Below are 19,456 nucleotides of genomic sequence, written 5' to 3'. Positions count from 1 at the left end.
AGTCCTGCTACTGCCTTTGCAGCTGGTCCAGTGAGATATGTTTTCAGATAGATAAACTTCTCTTTATTACACAGTGAATCATTGTTGTGAATAGCAGTCTCATACTGGCTCTAAAACGCCTGCCACATACTGACATCGCCATAGAATTTCTCAATAATCAACTTTGGTAGCCTTACTGATTGTCTCTGTGATCTGTTTGAGTTAGCATCACTCACCCGTGCTGGTAGTGGATTGACATCCTGTTTCTTCGTTATCACTCATTGTGCATGGCTCTTCAGCATGATAATGCACTCTTTGTAATCCTCCGTGCATGCAATCTCTGCCTCCAATCCGTCCAATGGCGTTAACTGTTCAATTCCACGATCAAGTTCAAACAAACTGTCCTCCTTAGTTGATAACAATTCCAAAAATGTACTCAAGTGATCGGTATCCGGATTTGACTGGGATATTTCCACATCAATCTGATTCAAAATCCGTGTTGTACCCCACTTTCGACGTTCCTCCTCAGCCATTTCAGCCACTTCATCGTCGCAGCTCATATTCCGGGTTTCGGCACCAAATTTTAGATTAACGGTCTTCAAAGTAATGACGCAGGACGTTGGGTTTGATATGAAAGCTTCTTTTAGTAATAATACTTGTTCACGTTACATTTAACAACTTTAGATTCTACAGAGCAATGCAGGTAAGATGCTAGCGGAAAATCAGCTTAATCACTTTGCACCTGCACATAACTGGCGCGTTATCTCTCTCATTCCTGTCGCAAGGCATTCTGGAACTTGCAGTCAAAAGCGTAATTCAATACTAACCAATACAATTACATATGTAAATAACTGTAAAGAAATGTCTTCAGATACAGCTCAATTAATTAACTTAAACATTAACTCTGTAACACATTAAAGTTACAACAAACAAAGAGGGTAGCATATTTCAACCCTGTAGACGCTACACAAAACGCAGAAATAAAATATAAAACATGCCTTACCTTTGATGAGCTTCTTTTGTTGGCACTCCAATATGTCCCATAAACATCACAATTGGTCCTTTTGTTCGATTAATTCCGTCCATATCTATCCAAAATGTCAATTTATTTGGCGCGTTTGATCCATAAAAAAACAGCTTTCCAAATTGCGCAACGTCACTACAAAATATTTAAAAAGTTGCCTGTAAACTTTGCCAAAACATTTCAAACTACTTTTGTAATACAACTTTAGGTATTTTTAAACGTTAATAATCGATCAAATTGAAGATAGGTCTATCTGTGTTCAATACAGGAAGACAACAAACCAAGCTACTTTTCAAGTCTTGCGAAACTCTCAACAGTGTTACGCAGTTCCTAGATGGGCGTACTTCTTCATTGCACAAATGAATAACCTCAACCAAATTCTAAAGACTGGTGACATCCAGTGGAAGCGGTAGGAACTGAAAACAAGTTCCTAAGAAATACCGTTTCCCAATAAAAATTCACTGAACAGACAGAGAAAATTCTGAACGGTTAGTCCTCTGGGTTTTGCCTGCTACATAAGTTCTGTTATACTCACAGACATATTTCAAACCGTTTTAGAAACTTGTGTTTTCTATCCAAATCTACTAATAATATGCATATACTTTTATTCTTGGCATGAGTAGCAGGAAGTTGAAATTGGGCACGCTATTTATCCAAAAGTGAAAATGCTGCCCCCTATACCTTAAGAAGTTTTAAACAATACCACTTAATATAATGTTTACATACCTTACATTACTCATCTCATATGTATACTGTACTCTATATCATCTACTGCATCTTGCCATCTGTATGTAATACATGTATCACTAGCCACTTTAAACTATGCCACTTTATGTTTATATACCCTACATTACTCATCTCATATGTATATACTGTACTCTATACCATCTACTGCATCTTGCCTATGCCGTTCTGTACCGTTCTGTACCATCACTCATTCATATATCTTTATGTACATATTCTTTATCCCTTTACACTTGTGTGTATAAGGTGGTAGTTGTGGAATTGTTAGGTTCGATTACTCGTTGGTTATTACTGCATTGTCGGAACTAGAAGCACAAGCATTTTGCTACACTCGCATTAACATCTGCTAACCATGTGTATGTGACAAATAAATCTGATTTGATTTGTTAACCTTTTAACGCTGATAGTGTGTAGACACATTTCAACATGCACACTTTAACCCACAAAGTGTACTGGTCAACAGATTCATAACAGTGAGCACTCCATTATTTAACTGTCAGACAGACAACATCTTGCAGGAGACAATTCACTGCAAGGTCTCCTTCTTTAAAACTGCACTTAACATTTAAGCAATTAACATTTCAACCACCTCGCTCAGTTTCCCTGTTCTGTCACTGTGCCTGTGACTAACTGTATGGATACTTTCTGCTCTACCACACACACACAGCGAGCGGGGACTGGTGGGTGGAGGGGGAGGAGTTTGTGTCAGAGGAGGTTGAGCTGTCTACTGTGAGGTTTATAGAGTAGCAGACAGGGGTGCTGTCCTACAAAGAAGGAATAGAAGAGACTCTGACAATGAACGAAAGTAGACAGTAAGAGAGAGAGACAGAAAGACGGAGATTGAAAGAAAGTCTACATGCAGCCAGCCTGGGACAGCTGGCACTATAGAGAGACAGACGTTGGACTCTAGCACTCATTTCCTCTCTGCTCCACTGCAAGTCCAACTCCTTCAGCTCACCACTGCATCAGGAGAGTCAGCCCATGTGGAGAGGGAACCAGTTTCTTTTTTTCAGACACAGCATCTAGGTCCTGAGGCAAGGAGAACTGAAGCAGAGTCCTGCAGAATTGCTGGTGAGTGTTTTAGTTTTTGTCCTAGTGGTCACATTTCCAACCAGTGATGTGAGTGTGTTAGTCATTAAATTGTACTGAGTTATGTTGTGAGTCATGTTAGATACAGTATGTTTTAATTTGTTTAGCTCTGGGCTGGATTTGTACAGAATTCCTTAGTTTGCACCTCTAAAATCAGATGGGATATCTGCTTCTTTTTCATTGAGTATTGGCTATATAAGGAAACATATTGTATTGTACAGACATGGGATCTTAATTTGATCACCCTGTTGCAGGATAACTTTGGTGTATTTTTCCTTCACGAAAAATGGATCAACCCCTACAAAAATGTCCATTAATTATAATACATACTGTATAATAATTCACATTTGCTGTTGCTGCAGGATTCTTTTTGTACTGATTCTTTTTGTATTTTCTGCAGGATTATGATCTGTTATATGATCGGTTATATGTAACAACTGAAAATGAATGGGGATAACATCAGTATAGATTTATGTGATATTTACAGTCCTGCTGTCAGCTGAGTGATGATACTCTTTATGGTGGTATTTATGGCTTGTCTTTTTCCTTTGGGGGTACAGGAGGAGGAAACATTGCAGTAACAACTTAGAGTGTCTGTGTGATTATGGATGACTCCAGCCGTCATTTTGAGTAGAGCGTCTTCCTCCATCATGGTACAGCAAAGGGGACACAAATACCCAGCAGTTATGGACAGTGATATGAGCCAAGAGGTTTTCTTGGGACTGGGTGCAGATGACAGGGAGGAGATTTTTGGACGGTTGCCCTCCAACAAAGACCCCAACTGGTGCAAGACTCCCACGGGTCACATCAAGAGGCCCATGAATGCATTCATGGTCTGGTCGCAGATCGAGAGACGGAAGATCATGGAACAGTGGCCAGACATGCACAATGCAGAGATCTCCAAACGCCTAGGCAAGCGCTGGAAACTCCTCCCCGACTATGAGAAGATCCCCTTCATCAAGGAAGCGGAGAGGCTCCGGCTAAAGCACATGGCCGACTACCCCGACTACAAGTACAGGCCCCGGAAGAAGAGCAAGAGTTCCATTCCCGTGCGGGTTGGGGACAAGGTCCCCTTGAAGACAAGCAAGTCCCACCAGGGTGGTCGTGCATCTGCTTCCGCAACCTCCACCGCCACCAGCAGAGGGCTCAAGATACGAACGCCTTCCTCCAAACACAGAGCCAGCTTCGACAGCAATAAGTTCAAAGGTTACGATGAGGGCATCAGCGATGATGACACAGTGGATGTAGAGTTGGCCAGTCCGATGACGAGCCATCCAGGAGGGCAGAGGCCAGCCGTGGGTGTCTTCCACCACCAGCAGGCTGCCATGACCCCTGGCGAGCAGCAGACTCAGCTTGCAGCCCAGCTCAGAGTCAAAGTGTCGACCACCACCTCCAAGCTGCCTGTGGGCCTCTCCTCTGGGTCTCCAGTACCCCACAGCCTCCCAGAGTCATCCCCCAGGGTGTCCTCTTCCTCGGAGCCTCTGGCTCCCCTCTCCTCCACCGGCCGCTCCTCCACCGGCCGTTCCTCCACCCCCACCTCCACCAGCTCCTCCTCCTTCGTGTCGTCAGCCTCCTCCGACGAGGAGCTGGACGAGGAGATTTTGCATATTATCTCCAACGCCAACTTCGACACCATGCCTATGGACTGCTCCACTCTGGACAAAGACTTTGACACTACATTTCACACCAACTCAGGATCCCACTTCGATTTCCCTGATTACTGCACCCCGGAAGTGAATGAGATGATATCCGGGGACTTTCTGGTGCCCAGTATCTCTGACCTGGTGTTCACCTACTGAGGCCCAGCATGCCTCTACAGGATTCTGGCTTACTGGAAGAATATATACTATTCATAAAAGCCTGTGGTTTTTTTGGTTATATTATAAATTGGACACTTTATTTTGTATTTTCTCAATCAAGTCCGTAAGTGCTAATTCTTCACTTTTCCCAGTATGCCACATCCTGAGGGTCTGGTGTACAAACAGTGAAAGGTTGCTCACGTCAAGCCTTTTATCAGAGTTCAAATATTCAGGCACTGAACAGATATGTTCTTAGTAGAGGGATAATAGCGCTTTCAACAGTAAACTTATTCAGTATTTTTTCTTCAGTTTTAACCGGAGCATGTACAGTAGCATTTCCATGTCTTTCATATGCATTTGTTGTATATGAAGCAGCATAACAACCATGTTCTGACATAATCAACCAAACTCAAGGCAGCAACTGCAGATTCAAATAAAAAAATGCATGTTATCAACAAATCATCTGTAAATATCAAAGGGTAAAAAGGGAGATCATGTGAGGAATAGTCCTTATGTTGCAGCTAATAGTCCTTATGTTGCAGCTAATAGTCCTTATGTTGCAGGTAATAGGAATCTGCAGCACTTGTCATCAGGCTTTTACAGTAGCATCAGTTAAAGCATAGGCTCTCTCCAGGAGAGAAATCCGCCGCATACTCTGTAATTAGGTAACAGCACTTTCATCGCCTTGCTAATAGTGCAGACTCCAAGACATGGAGTTAATGTAAACACAAGCCTTGTGTGTGTGCCTGATTCATTCCAGACAGTTGTGTGACTGTAACGGTGGTAGGTGGTTAGAGAGTAGGGCTAAGTACTGGAGGGGGAAGAGGAGGAGTGAAAGAGGGGTTGGGGGGGGTCTATGATGGGGGTCAGGAGAGGCTTTTCATTCAGGGAGCTGTGCATCTGCCCTTGCAGGCAGCAGCCTTTGTGCCGGAGTTCAGAGTGTGAGTGTGTGTGTGTGCGTGCGTGTGTGTTTGAGCTCAACTGAGCGAGCGTCTGCCAGCCGGGGGAGTGTAGGGGGGGGGGGTAGTGTATTCAGGGGGAGATGAGGATCATGGCCATCCACACAGCCACCAGCGCGGTAAAATTCATGTCATGTCTGCAGTCTGGCTGCAGCTGCCTGATCAGGGCCGATTCAGCGGTGAATGGAGGCGAAATCTGTGACTGCCAGCTGTCCCTCCATTGACTCTCTCAGGGATCGTTTTGTCTAGAGGTCCTACTGCCTCCCGTGGCTCATTCATCTGCCCTGATCTGGGGATGAGATGCACGCCACCTCTCCTCTCCTCCTATCAGCCCCTATCTTCTCTCTCTCAAATAGCCGCGAGGGGACGAGGTGACAAAGCGAGAGAAGGAGCCAGATCCCCTCCCCCTCTCTCCACCACAACATGTGACCTTTCTTCTTTTCATCCCTCTATCCTCATTAATTACATCGCCTAGCTTTGGCACTGTGGCGAAAAGGACCCGTGTTATTTACTTACTCTCCACAAGCAGCTGGCGAAGAGCCAGCCAGAAAGCAGCACCAAAACCCTTCCTGCAGTTCATACCTTAGATAAACTGATTTGAATCCCTCGTCAGACCAACCTTGTTGGAGCCAGCCAGCATCCTCTAACAGAGGCCGCCCCATGTGGTGCAGAGTGCCTCTGGAGCAGGCCATGGAGAGACAGGGGATACATGATGGGACCATGGCGGACACGCTGGAAGTTTGTTTTCAGACCAAAATGCACCATTTGGAGTAGTGTGATAATGACTGTGTGGTACAGGGACCATGACGAGAACCGTACTGGATTTTGTGTTGTGTTCCTCCTCAGTCCCTCCCCCCAGGAAACACCTGAAGGAACCAATGCGTGTCTATGTGTGGCAGGGTTTTAGTTCCTTGTGCGATGTCTGGAGAGAACTGCACCATAAACTTTACAGAACAATGTCTTCATTAGCAAAAAAATGAATAAACCAGGTAACTTGTTTCTGAACTGGAAGGTGGCTTCCCTCTTAGATATCAATGGTAGGAGAAGACATATGAAGAGATGGTTCTACTACAACCCGAGGCCTTTAAGAGTCCATACAGCAACACTGTTTTCTTTCTTCTGTTACACATAAGTAGACGTTCCTCAACACTATTGGAAGGATACCGTGTGAAAAGAAAATATTCCAGCAACAACATCCAACCTCCATCTAAAAGTGAACTGCAATCAAGGTTTTAGACATACTGCATGTGTCCTAGTGTTAAAAAAGTGATTGCCAGTATTTTGTACTTTTAATAGGCACCTTTTATTGGTTAGCATAGACAAAGTATGGGAAAGTTCACCATTCCTGATGAAACAAGTGAAATTACAAATGCAGATTCAGCAAAAATGTATTGGCTCACAAATTGAATTGGTATTTCAGCTCTTGATCATGCACATGATCTGTATGGCTACAATATTAGCAGTCAACAAACCTAAAGTACAGTACAGTGTAAACAGACACATCCTATGGTAATGGAACCAATACTGAATTCAACACCAGCAGTAAAAATTGGACTCAGGACTAAAGTAGCAGCTTACTGTGGAACAACTCCTATTTCTAATGTGCTGTATATGTCTGTGTATTAGATCATCAACCAAAAAAATTGGTAGCTGCAAGAAAATGTAATACATTTTCAGATTCAGTCTTTGAAAGTAGTGTTTCAATCATTCAGGTGCATTTAAGTATAAATGAAATATTTATTTAATTACATTAAACAAACAAAACATTCTTAAGCAAAATGTTCAAAGGGAACACCCTTGACCTAAACTAACCAGCATTTTTTATTTGAATGATATAAGGCTCATTTTCTTTCTTTCTTTCATATTTTAGAAAGAGAGCTAAAAACCGGGCTAGACAACTCACAGATGGGCTTCAGCAAATTAGTGTCAGAGTAATAAATGAAAAAAAGATGGAGAGAAATTAAGCTGGATAAAAATACCCATCTGGTGGCACCTCCTACTCTGGGCCAGCCTTTGATGAATAGCATTCCCTGAGATGGAAATACAAGGACAAAGCAAATTTCATAGAGCTGTTGGCCCCCCTCTCCTACTGCCTCCCACATCACAAGTGGGGCACAGGAGCCCCTGCCATACTGAGCATGTCTGACTGTCTGTTTGTCTCCAGCTACAGCTTCATGCATGTGGCTGCCACCACTGCGACAAGGGGCCCCTAAGCAGGCCCAGTCCAGGGCTATAGGGGTCAACAGGGGCCACTCTCAGCCTCAGGGTCCTAGTAGGACTTAACTTACCATTCCTTTAAACCACAACGACCTGACAACACAACAGCAGCACTGGGACACCCGGCCTGCTGCACACAGAAGTAGCCAAAATACGACCATGATGCCTCACATTTTAGTACACATTGTTTACAAGGTTTTATGGTATTATAGACTAAACTGAATATAGAATGTTTCCTCTGTTTTTCATCTTCGCAGCAAGGGTTGTTTTGATTTATTTACAATGTCAAATATGATTTGTAATCTATTCACCAGCATGTTTCTAGTCTTAGTTATGGCAAATTGTAACAAAACGTATTTCTATGATATGAAACAAACTGAATATTGTTTATCTGAAAATATGCTTGTGTTGATTTCCCAATGTTATTGTAGAACAGGGGATAATGGGGGTGTTTAAATATATTTTCATGTGCTACAAATGCATTGGATCCAGCCTACACTCCAGAGTGAACTAGTCAGAACTGTCTAATCAAATATATAAGGCTCACCCCTATTCATCATATATATTGTATATTGACATACATTTTATGATCTGCATTGATGAATGTAATTGGTCGATAAGTAGTACCAAAATTCTGACATTGCATTGATAATAGGTATGCATGTACAAATAGTAAACGTCTCTGAAATTGGAGTAACTGCACTTCATATAGCCCCCCCATGCAACACCTTATAATTGAAAAATTGGGGGAGAATGATGGTGAAAGTCATTTCGAAATATGCATCACTATGCTAACAGAAGATATTGCTAATATTGTCATATTGGAAACCCCCTCTGCTGTGTAGACTGTTTCATTCCTGCACTATTCTTTATGGATTGGTGCATAACAAACTATGTATTTATATCAATCAGGCAATTGCTATATTGCAATTCGATAAAGCTTGTTTATTCCGTGTGTAAAATGGTTAAACAACTTACCATCTCGTTCATCTTAGTATCACGTTTTACCAATAATTAGCATTGCTTTATCATGTATATGTATGCTTTTTGTAGTGTGGTACATTAAGCTGTTCTGACAGCGAGTATGTGGATAGAAGTAAAAGCACTTTGTTGTAAATATGTACGTAGATCTGAGAGATGCCATTCTCATTTTGGATAGAGTTATTAGTGTAGTGACTCTGCATTACTGAATAAACTGTTACAGTCAACATTGGATGTCTGTCTCAAACTCTGTTTCTGTCTGGGTAGAGTGGAATTTTCTGTATCAATCTGGAGAGGGAATATTCTCAACTGCCTTCTGGGGTTTTAACAGTTGGCTTCCACTGTGACAATGTTGTGTGTCGGTTGTTTCAGGGTGTCTGCCAGGATGCAGATGTTCTTGTGGTCAAACCTAAGGAACCTGAACATGTGCACTTATGATGTCATTCACTGTACATGTACACAAGATATATTCGAAGCACACACTGAAACCACTATCACACACTGAAACCACTATCACACACTGACTGAAAACCCACCACAACACATTCTCACAAGAATTTTTTAACACTTAAAGTGTAGTGACTGTTATTTCAGCACATTGAAGAAATACAAAAAATCATCGAGGTAGGGGTTATTCCTGAATCCAACTGAGCAACAAAAATGATTCTAAAGGGGAATTATTCGGTCGACCAAATAGTGTGCCCTTCTGAATTCCCATTTAGAATTCTAACCTGGGTCTGCAGCCAGCTGGGCTTCTATAGCCAAAGGCCATGTTTGACTGCTTATGGCTGATGAGGGTGACATTTATCCCTTTTGTCACTTCAGAGACTTACACACGAGACGGTGTGGTGAATCAAGCAGACATGCAGTGTGCATCAAGCAGACATGCAGTGTGCATCAAGCAGACATGCAGTGTGCTCTTCACCGTTATGCCAGCTCCAGATTCAAATATGGGTTAAACAAATGGTATCAACAGCTGCTGAAATAGAGGCCAGACTGAATATTCAGCCCATTTCAGGGGTGAGTGACACTTTGTGTATTGAGAGAGAGTGTATTGTCGGAGCGCCCAAGCAGCATGCAGCAGAGTAGACGTGGTTGGTTGGGTGAAGGTTTGATGTGTGTCACGCTCTTGATTCACTGATTCTAATAAGCTGATTTTGTGAGAGACACCTGAGAGGATTACTCAAAGGATTATGGGTAGCAGCAGCTCTCACATTAGATTAGATGCACCTCACACTCACTCACGTTAGGTTGTCACTCACTACCACCCCCTCCCTCCTCTCCACAACATATACTAGTTTACCCAGGAGTCACACCATAATGTCTGACAAATAGCACTCTCCTAATGCCCTAAACACACAAATGCACAGGGATAACTGTATCTGATAACTAACTCCCAGAGCTAGGTGCCACATAGCTCTACACATGTTGTGAGTGACCTGACTCATCATTGCTCACCAAAGGTGTCAACAGGCATCCATTTTGTTTCACTACCTGGACCCTTTAACCTCCTTACTGCAGCCCACAGTGATAACTGCCCTCAAAAGTGTGTCTGCCTGGTGAAAACAGCCTCATCTGTAGAACAACTTATTGAGTTTCACAGGGAGCTTAGGTAAACACATAGCTGTTTTACTGGCTGAATCATTGAAAGCTTACATTTCACTAGGACCAACTACCAATGGCTCTGGCGGAATTAGCCAATAAAGGAGCATTTCTCCACCACTTTTCTCCCTGGTCAGAGAATGTACTGTTCTGTCCCTCCTGATGTATCTATTCTCCCCAGGACACAGTCCTGCTAGGAAAGGAATTAGGTCCGTGTAAACTGCTGCATCAGTCCACTCAGGCCCATACCAGGATTAATTAGGCCTAATTGCTGTTCTTCCAATTATGCAGTGATGAGCAGAGTGACATGATTATTGCTAGCGAGCTCTGAAGGACTGCAGGAGAGTCCTCCTGCATAGTCTGAGGAGTGGGGAGGCAAGGATTGACAGTGGAACGCATGATGTATTTGTGGGAGTTTTTGGGAGAGAGAGCGAGTGTGTGTGTGTATGTGTGATCTCTGTGTATTTTTGTATGTGTGTGGTGCTCCTAAGCAGCAAGACAGCCAGACCTATGTCACATCAAATCAAATGTTATTGGTCACATACACATTTTTAGCAGATGTTATTGCGGGTGTAGTGAAATGCTTGTGTTCCTAGCTCCAACAGTGCAGTAATATCTAACAATTGGAATTAAGAAATATATAAATATTTGGACAAGCAATGTCGGAATGGCATTGATTAAAATACTGTAGAATACAATACAGTATACACATATGAGATGGGTAAAGCAGTATGTGAACATTATTAAAGTGACTAGTGTTCCATTATTAAAGTGGCCAGTGATTCCATGTCTATGCATATAGGGCAGCAGCCTCTAAGGTGCAGGGTTGAGTAACCGAGTGGCACAGTGGTCTAAGGCACTGCATCTCAGTGCTAGAGACATCACTACAGACCCTGGTTTGATTCCAGGCTGTATCACAACTGACCGTGTTTGGGGGTCCCGTAGGGCGGCGCACAATTGGCCCGGTGTCATAAGGGTTAGGGTTTGGCCGGGGTAGGCCGTCATTGTGAATAAGAATTTGTTCTTAACTGACTTGCCTAGTTAATTAAAGGTTAAATAAAAATCTAACCAGATGGTAGCCAGCTAGTGATGGTTATTTAACAGTCTGATTGGCTTGAGATAGAAGCTGTTTTTCGTCTCTCAGTACCAGCTTTAAAGCACCTGTACTGACCTCGCCTTCTGGATGATAACGGGATGAACAGGCCGTGGTTCGGGTGGTTGATGTCCTTGATGATCTTTTTGGCTTTCCTGGGACATCGGTTGCTGTAGCTGTCCTGGAGGGCAGGCAGTGTGCCCCCAGTGATGCGTTAGGCAGACCGCACCACCCTCATGTACCAGACAGACTACTGGGATTCTGTCTGTGCCATGGTGTGATCTCTCAGATGAGGCTGCTGAAACTGTGTTCGTCACTCCTGACCTGGGTCTGACTGCAAGTGTGATATTTTTGTACTTCATTTTATATAAATGTGCTTAAAACTTGTTTTCACTTTGTCAATATGGGGTATTGTGTGTAGATGGGTGAGAAAACAGGTATATTTAATCCATTTTGAATTCAGGATGTAACACAACAAAATGTGGAATAAGTAAAGGGGTATTAATACTTTCTGAAGGCACAGAATTTACTGTATCTATCTAACTCCTCCCTCCACAGGAAAGACCACAAGTGGAGTTTTGTGTTTGTCCTTTTGGAAAAACACAAGATACTTGAAGAGACCAGCCTACATCATATAAATCCAGTTATTCTCTGGATCTCCTCACACACATACACACACACACCCTCAAATTAAAAACACACATTACCATGCGTTTGCCCTCTGGAGAATGCCGAGATTTGAGTGGGCCAGAAGACATTGGTGTGGACAGATTTGGACTGTCTGTCCCCTTTGGGCCAGTCTAGTATTGTAGTGTCTCCAGACAGGCTGCGCTACGGTGTGGAGGGAGCCAGAGGAGGCCACACACTGCCAAAAGGGGACAGTATGGAGGCTGTCCAGTGACCAGGCAGCCAGCCGCTACACAAGAGTACACGCCTGAAAGCCAAGACAGACATACAGCCAGGCCAAGGGTACATCCTAAATTGCACCATATATCCTATATCGTGCACTACCATGTGGGCCCTGGTCAAAAGTAGTGTACTACATAGGGAATATGGTGCCATTTGGGGTGCAGACCAAGTCTGCTTTAGGTGCTGCTGGAGCCTAGAAGTCTATGGAATAGTCACCCTCATTCAGTATAGACAGTGGACTTAAAGGCTAATCCTGATAAGTGCACATTGGAGAAGTGCAGTCTTGGTTTATGTACATTGCAGTTCAACAGTCCCAATTCAAGTTCACTCTTTTTAATTGCTCTGGGTATCTGCATGCTCCAATTAGATAAAGCTAGTTGGATTCAATAGAGCATGTACATACAGTACATGACAGTCACGAAACAACACATTTATCAAGAGTTGACAGTATGTTGCTACCTACGGTACTGTATAGTATCTGTAGTCTTTACTGTAAAACCTGCTTTCTCAAGCCCAGTTGCTTTGAGTTCTAGGTGTTAAAAATAGTGACAACTGCAGCATTTCTTTAAGGGCTGGCAAAATACACACCATGCATCACTGAGATGTCTTTCGCTTTTATATTGTCATGAACTGCACCAGTTCTCATTTTCTGGGAAAGCCATTTCAGAGTTGACATTTTCATAAAGTGCTGTCTGAACATGTGTGCACAAGTGTGTGTGTGTGTGCGTGCACGTGTCAAATCAAAAATCGAATCAAAGTTTATTGGTCGCGTAAACAGTTTAGCAGGTGTTATAGTGGATGCAGCTAAATGCTTATGTTACTGGCTCCTAACAATGAAGTCAAATGTCCAACAGCTAAAATGTAAAGAAAAATACCAAAAAAAGAAAGGCAATAAAATCAAGAACAGCGGGACAAATCCAACTAACAACCCAAACAGCACTACTGTACGTGTGTGCGGGTGCGCATATGCCTTAGATGTTGTAGTTTGTATCTTTCATGGCAGTCCTGAACATTTTGGTCAAAGTTATTGCACTACTTCCACCTCAGGTGGCCTGAGCCCAATTTTATGGTGATTAACAGAAACACACTTCACCCCACTAATTTACAACTAACCAGAACAGTCCAACCTGACTTATCCTTTAATGGCCCATGCACTTTTACACCTCATGAATTTCAATCTCTGTCATAGGTGGCTGTGTAGTGTGCACTTAACGACTGGGCTTTTCTATAGGGCTATAGCTTACTGCCCACACCATTGACTTGTTATATAAAAGGCAACAACATTTGGTTGTAACTCGCCTGAGGTGCTTGCTGAAGTTGCATTGAATTGAACACTGAAAAATATAGACCACATCATCGACTTGAATAAAATGATTTCATTATCAGAACATATACTGTATGTCAAGGTATTACCTGGAATAGTTTTGAATTGGGGGGCAAACTGTTACGATCCAATGATTGAGATCAATGCATAGGCCTACATCTGCGGAAGAATGCAATATCCATATCCAGCTGTATGTCAGTTATGTTGAGCTCAAGCACAGACGTATAGACATCAAGACAGATGATAATGGTAAATTTCATCCCAAATGGCACCATATTCCCTGTATCAGCGTTTCCCAAACTAGGGGTTGCGCTTGGTTCATAGCCACTAGATGAGGTTGTAATAAACAGAGCAGTTTCTGTTTTCTTCCTACAAATGTGTCTCTATCGTTTGAATGGTTTAAGCTACAAAAATATGTTGACCCCATCCCTGAAAGATAAGACTCTCAGAAACACGTACGTGTCTTCTGTTTCCCTCTACAATGTCCAGAAGCCTCATTGGAATAGAGTGGACAAGACCAGGCACTAAATCAGATGAGAGGAAAAAGAAAATCATCAACAATGATCTTCTTCTCATCACGAAAGATCATACACAAAATGATTGTCTGATGATTTTCTGATCTTCCCAATCAATACCTTTTGATCCATTTCAGTCACTTCAAACCATACTGTCAAAAGTACTGTCAGACTGATTTCTAATGGACTATCAGAGCCCCAATTTTAAAAGTAAACATTGGCCCTTGATTACATCACTTTTTTTACATGGTGGAGTCGCATAAAATGTTGGGGAACGAACCCCTGCCCTATATACTGTAGTGCGCTACTTTTGACCAGGGTCCATAGGGGGCCCATCGGGCTCTGGTCAGTACAATACTGTATGTAAGGAATAGGGTGCCATTTGGGAAGCAAAATCACATTAGCATTTCCAGGGAGGCAGTGTAGCAGTAGCCTACATGTCTGGACATGTCTTGCATCAACAGGATAGGCACAATCAATCTGGCAACCTGCTCCTGGCTATGACCTACTTCTCTGCACACTGACCTTCAGCGGTGGAAGACATTCTCCAGACACACACATAGACACCGACAAACATGACACACACTGACACCCGCTCACCCACATGCCCACATACATACATAGTGTATACAGACACACATGATTGTAAATGCTTATCAGTCTTTTAAAAATGTGGTAACACAGCATGGTTGCATTCTCAGACACATGACTAAAATACAGTACAACACACAGACACACTGCTCAGCTTGGCTTTTTTAACACAAACCACTGTCTCTACAGTCAGCCAGTGGTTTGTGTTAAAAAGCCAAGCTGAGCAGTGTGTCTGTGTGTTGTGCTGTATTTTAGTCATGTGTCTAAGAACGCAACCACGCTGTGTCTACTCATCCGCACTCATTTAAAGCCATAGATCTCTTCACCTGAGAGTTTACATTACACACACAGAACAGTGGGAGATGTGACATTAATTCATGTTTACATTGTTGGGGTTATATGAGACTTTTGAATGCAAATGCAGTTTGTCAATTTGCAACCAACTTAGAATCCATATCATATAGGGGCATATCATTTTTTTCCCCCCCAACTCCATTTTTAAAAGACTGATACGCATTTACAATGTGTGTCTGTATACACTATGTATGTATGTGGGCATGTGGGCGAGCGGGTGTCAGTGTGTGTCATGTTTGTCCGTGTCTATGTGTGTGTCTGGAGAATGTCTAGTGGTTAGAGTGTTGGACTAGTAACCAAAAGGTTACTTGATTGAATCCCCGAGCTGACAAGCTAAAAAATCTATCGTTCTGCCCCTGAACAAGGCAGTTAACCCACTGTTCCTAGGCTGTCATTGAAAATTAGAATTTGTTCTTTAACTGACTTGATAGTTAAATAAAGGTTAAATAAAAAATGTACCCACACACATCCTCCCCACCTGGATGCAGCTACACTAGGGCGAGCTATACGTACACATCGGAAACACTCGTGAGTTTGTAGGCCACTGCTTGTCTGAACTCACTTCAAGATGGAGAAGTTCTCTCTCTAATTACAAGCATCATGAGGTTCAGAGCCTGCCCTACTTGTCTCTTATCAAACATTACAAGACATTTGCCAAAGAGTTCAGATACTGATACAGTGTTAGACCTCTTCACTGTAAAATTTGCTGTACAGTGTCTGCCCTTTTGTAAAATGGAGTTCAAAACATCCATTTAGTTCTTATTAAGTGTTAAAGTTTGGGAAAGTCAAAGGGAAGGACACGGAAGTAGTATTAGCAGGCCTCCTCATCCTGATCCTCCTCCTCCACTACCACGCCTCATGTGGATGTTATTTCTACTTCGCTCAAATTAATTTGCCTTTAATCCTGTGTATGCCAGTGGATTTACCCACTTCTCTCTGGGTTTACAGGGAACTTTGAAAGTTTCATCAAGTGCAGTCGCAAAAACCATCAAGCGTTATGATGAAACTGGATCTCATGAGGACCTTCACAGGAAAGGAAGACCCAGAGTCACCTCTGCTGCAGAAGATAAGTTCATCAGAGTTTCCAGCCTTAGAAATTGCAGCCAAAATAAATGCTTCACAAAGTTCAAGTAACAGACACATCTCAACATCAACTGTTCAGAGGAGACTGCGTGAATCAGGCTTTCATGGTCAAATTGCTGCAAAGAAACCACTACTAAAGAACACCAATAATAAGAAGAGACTTGCTTGGCCCGAGAAACATGAGCAATGGACCTTGGTCTGATGAGTCCAAATCCACCTTGGTCTGATGAGTCCAAATCTGACATTTTTTTATTACAACCTCTGGGTCTTTGTGAGACGCAGAGTAGGTGAACGGAGGATCTCCAAATGTGTCGTTCCAACAGTGAAGCATTAATGAGGAGGTGCTTGCTGGTGACACTGTCAGTGATTAATTTAGAATTCAAGGCACACTTAACCAGCATGACTACCACAGCGTTCTGCAGCGATACTCTACCGCATTTGGTTTGCACTTAGTGGGACTATCATTTTTTTTTCAACAGGACAATGACCCAACACACATACAGCCTGTGTAAGGGCTATTTGACTAAGAAGGAGAGTGATGGAGTGCTGCATCAGATGACCTGTCCTTCACAATCAACTGATCTCAACCAAATTGAGATGCTTTGGGCTGAGTCGGACGGCAGAGTGAAGGAAGAGCAGCCAACAAGTGCTCAGCATATGTGGGAACTCCTTCAAGACTGTTGGAAAAGCATTCCAGGTGAAGCTGGTTGAGAGAATGCATAGAGTGGGCAAAGCTGTCATCAAGGAACAGGGTGGCTATTGGAAGAATCTCATAAAAAATATATTGTTTAACACTTTTTTGGTTACTACATGATTCCATATGTGTTATTTCATAACTTACTGTACTGTATAGATTTGTGCTTAAGATAATCATTTGATTGTCCAACTGGGATATAGTAGGCCTAAATCATGAATGGTTGACAAAATGTTGACATTATGGTCTATTACTGTACAATCGTTTACCATAAACAGTTAGAGATTTTTAGATGTATTCTACAATGTAGAAAATAATAAAAAAAGAAAGAAAGAAACACCCTTGAATGAGTAGATGTCTCCAAACTTTTGACTGGTAATGTATAAAAACTGCTTCCCTCGTTTACCTTCTTGTATGGACTTGGTGTGGGTTTATCAGCAGGGTTTCTATAGATTTAGTGGGAAAAGACAGATTAACCTCAATACATCCCAACACAAGCAGCGCGTGCAAGCAGCGCACCCATGTATTACCACCGCAATTTAGCTAGATGCGCCTTTTCTTTTTCTAAAACATTTTCAACATACTGAAAGTGAATTTCATTGTAAATAGGCTGTCATTGTAAATAAGAATTTGTTCCTAGTTAAATAAAGGTAGAAAAAAATGAAGATGAAAAGGTCACATGTTGATTGTGTTTTCGGTGGTTTGACAGATAATTTTTATTGGGATGAACAACACCACATGCTGGTCTTGTAAGGTTCTGTATAAATTTTTTTAGTCAACCATGTGTTCTGTTTAGTTGTGTTCTTGAACGTAGCCCTGTTTCTTTGTGTTCTTGAACATAGCCCTGTCGTTAATTTTTGTTAATTGATTTCACCTGTGTTAGTTACTCACCTGGTCTCATCAGCTCCTTATTTAGTTCAGTTCATTCTGTTTGTGCCTTTGGGAGGTATTATTCATTTTGACTCTACTATGACTTTTCCTAGCTCGTTTGTGAGAACCAGTTATCGCCTTCAGTCCTAGTTTTAATTCACCTGCCTGTTTGCCTACCTGTGTATGACCATTGTCTGCCTGTGACCATGATTCCTGTCTTCTGCGAAAGCAAAATAAACACCTGGTGCACTCTGTGCGTGAATCTACACCTTTTAACCCAGTAAGAGGAGCATGTGGAGGAAATCTGCCCTCTTCTCCGCCAGCCTATCCCTACTTCTCCAATGCCAGGAGAAGTAACCCATAGCCCTCCTTCATTCATATCCATGACTGGAAAATATGATGATTCATCTGGGAAATGTCAGGGATTTCTGATGTAATGAAGCAAATACATTGAGCACAACCCCACTAACTTCGCCACTGACAAAAGCAGGGTCGATTTTGTTGTATCTCTCTGCAAAGCCCTGGATTGGGCCACTGCCGTATGGACTGCCAACAGCACAGAACTCGGATCCAAGACCCATTTCCACACCCTCTTCAAAGAGGTATTCGATCATTCTCCTTCCAGTCGTCCTATAGGAGACCTCCTCATAGAACTTCAACATGGACGCAACTCAGCTGCTGAGTATGCCCTCGAGTTCTGCACCATGGCTGCAGGGAGTGGATGTAGTGAGGCTGCTTTACTTACCGTCTACCGAAGAGGGCTCAACAGGGAACTTCAGGCCTCTGGCCTGTAGAGGTGACCTTCAGGATTTAAATCAACACATTCCTCTGTACATCTCCATCGACCACCTCATCGCCGACCGCCGAAGAAGTCTGCCACCCAGGAACCCAAAACCTTCTCTTTCCATGATTCCGTCATCCCGTCTGAGTCTTCCAGAGCCCATGCAGTTGGGCCATGCTCCTCTCCTGTCTATCGAACGTTGAAGGCGGATCCAAGAAGGGCTCTGCCTAAACTGTGGAGGGAAAGATCATCTACTTAGCCATTGCCCTACTCAGCCATTGCCCCCCCCCCCCCCCGTGTCCTTATTTCTAAATATCTCCCAGAAGCAATTCTCTGTCCCAGTATTGACAACCGTGAAGGGCGTTACTAAGTATGTAGAGGGCTTGATAGATTCGGGAGCAGCAGGTAATTTAATTGCTCACCAGCTAATACAAGAGTTTGACATTGCTCTAACACCTGTCACCCCTCCCTTAAGGATTACCACCCTGGACGGGCAGCCATTGGGCACAGGCTTCATTGCGCACCTGACACAGAGCGTCACCATCCAGACTCTCTTCCTCGGACACTCCTGGCTTTGTCGTCACGACCCTGCCATCTCGTGACGACAAGGTGAACTACTGTCCTGGTCTTCTACCTGCTTCACCAGTTGTCTCAAACGGTTTAATTCGTCCTTCTTCCCCGGCTGCGTCCAGCTTCTTCTTCGTTGGAAAAAAGGACGGTGGTCTCCGTCCATGTATTGATTACCTTTCCCTAAATGATGTCACGGTCAAGAAACGTTTCCCTCTGATCCCAGTGACCCTTGAACAAGTGGGTCGCGCCAACATCTATACAAAACTCGACCTGCGAAG

General features: G+C 43.0%; 1 protein-coding gene across 1 annotated transcript; it reads left to right on the top strand.

Annotated features, from left to right (window-relative positions):
* The first annotated feature begins 2,459 nt into the window (after positions 1 to 2,459).
* On the top strand, positions 2,460 to 9,019 carry LOC109890248 (transcription factor SOX-4-like). The gene is made up of 2 exons (XM_020482233.2): positions 2,460 to 2,818; positions 3,397 to 9,019. Exon 2 carries the CDS (start codon positions 3,445 to 3,447, stop codon positions 4,633 to 4,635), a length of 1,191 nt encoding a protein of 396 aa, XP_020337822.1. The 5' UTR covers positions 2,460 to 2,818; positions 3,397 to 3,444; the 3' UTR covers positions 4,636 to 9,019.
* Positions 9,020 to 19,456: the final 10,437 nt, after the last annotated feature.

This window comes from Oncorhynchus kisutch, linkage group LG5 (assembly GCF_002021735.2).
Source record: "Oncorhynchus kisutch isolate 150728-3 linkage group LG5, Okis_V2, whole genome shotgun sequence".
Taxonomy (NCBI): Eukaryota; Metazoa; Chordata; class Actinopteri; order Salmoniformes; family Salmonidae; genus Oncorhynchus; species Oncorhynchus kisutch.
The sequence above is the reverse complement of the archived record's forward strand: the minus strand, read 5'-3'. Positions and strand labels throughout refer to the sequence as shown.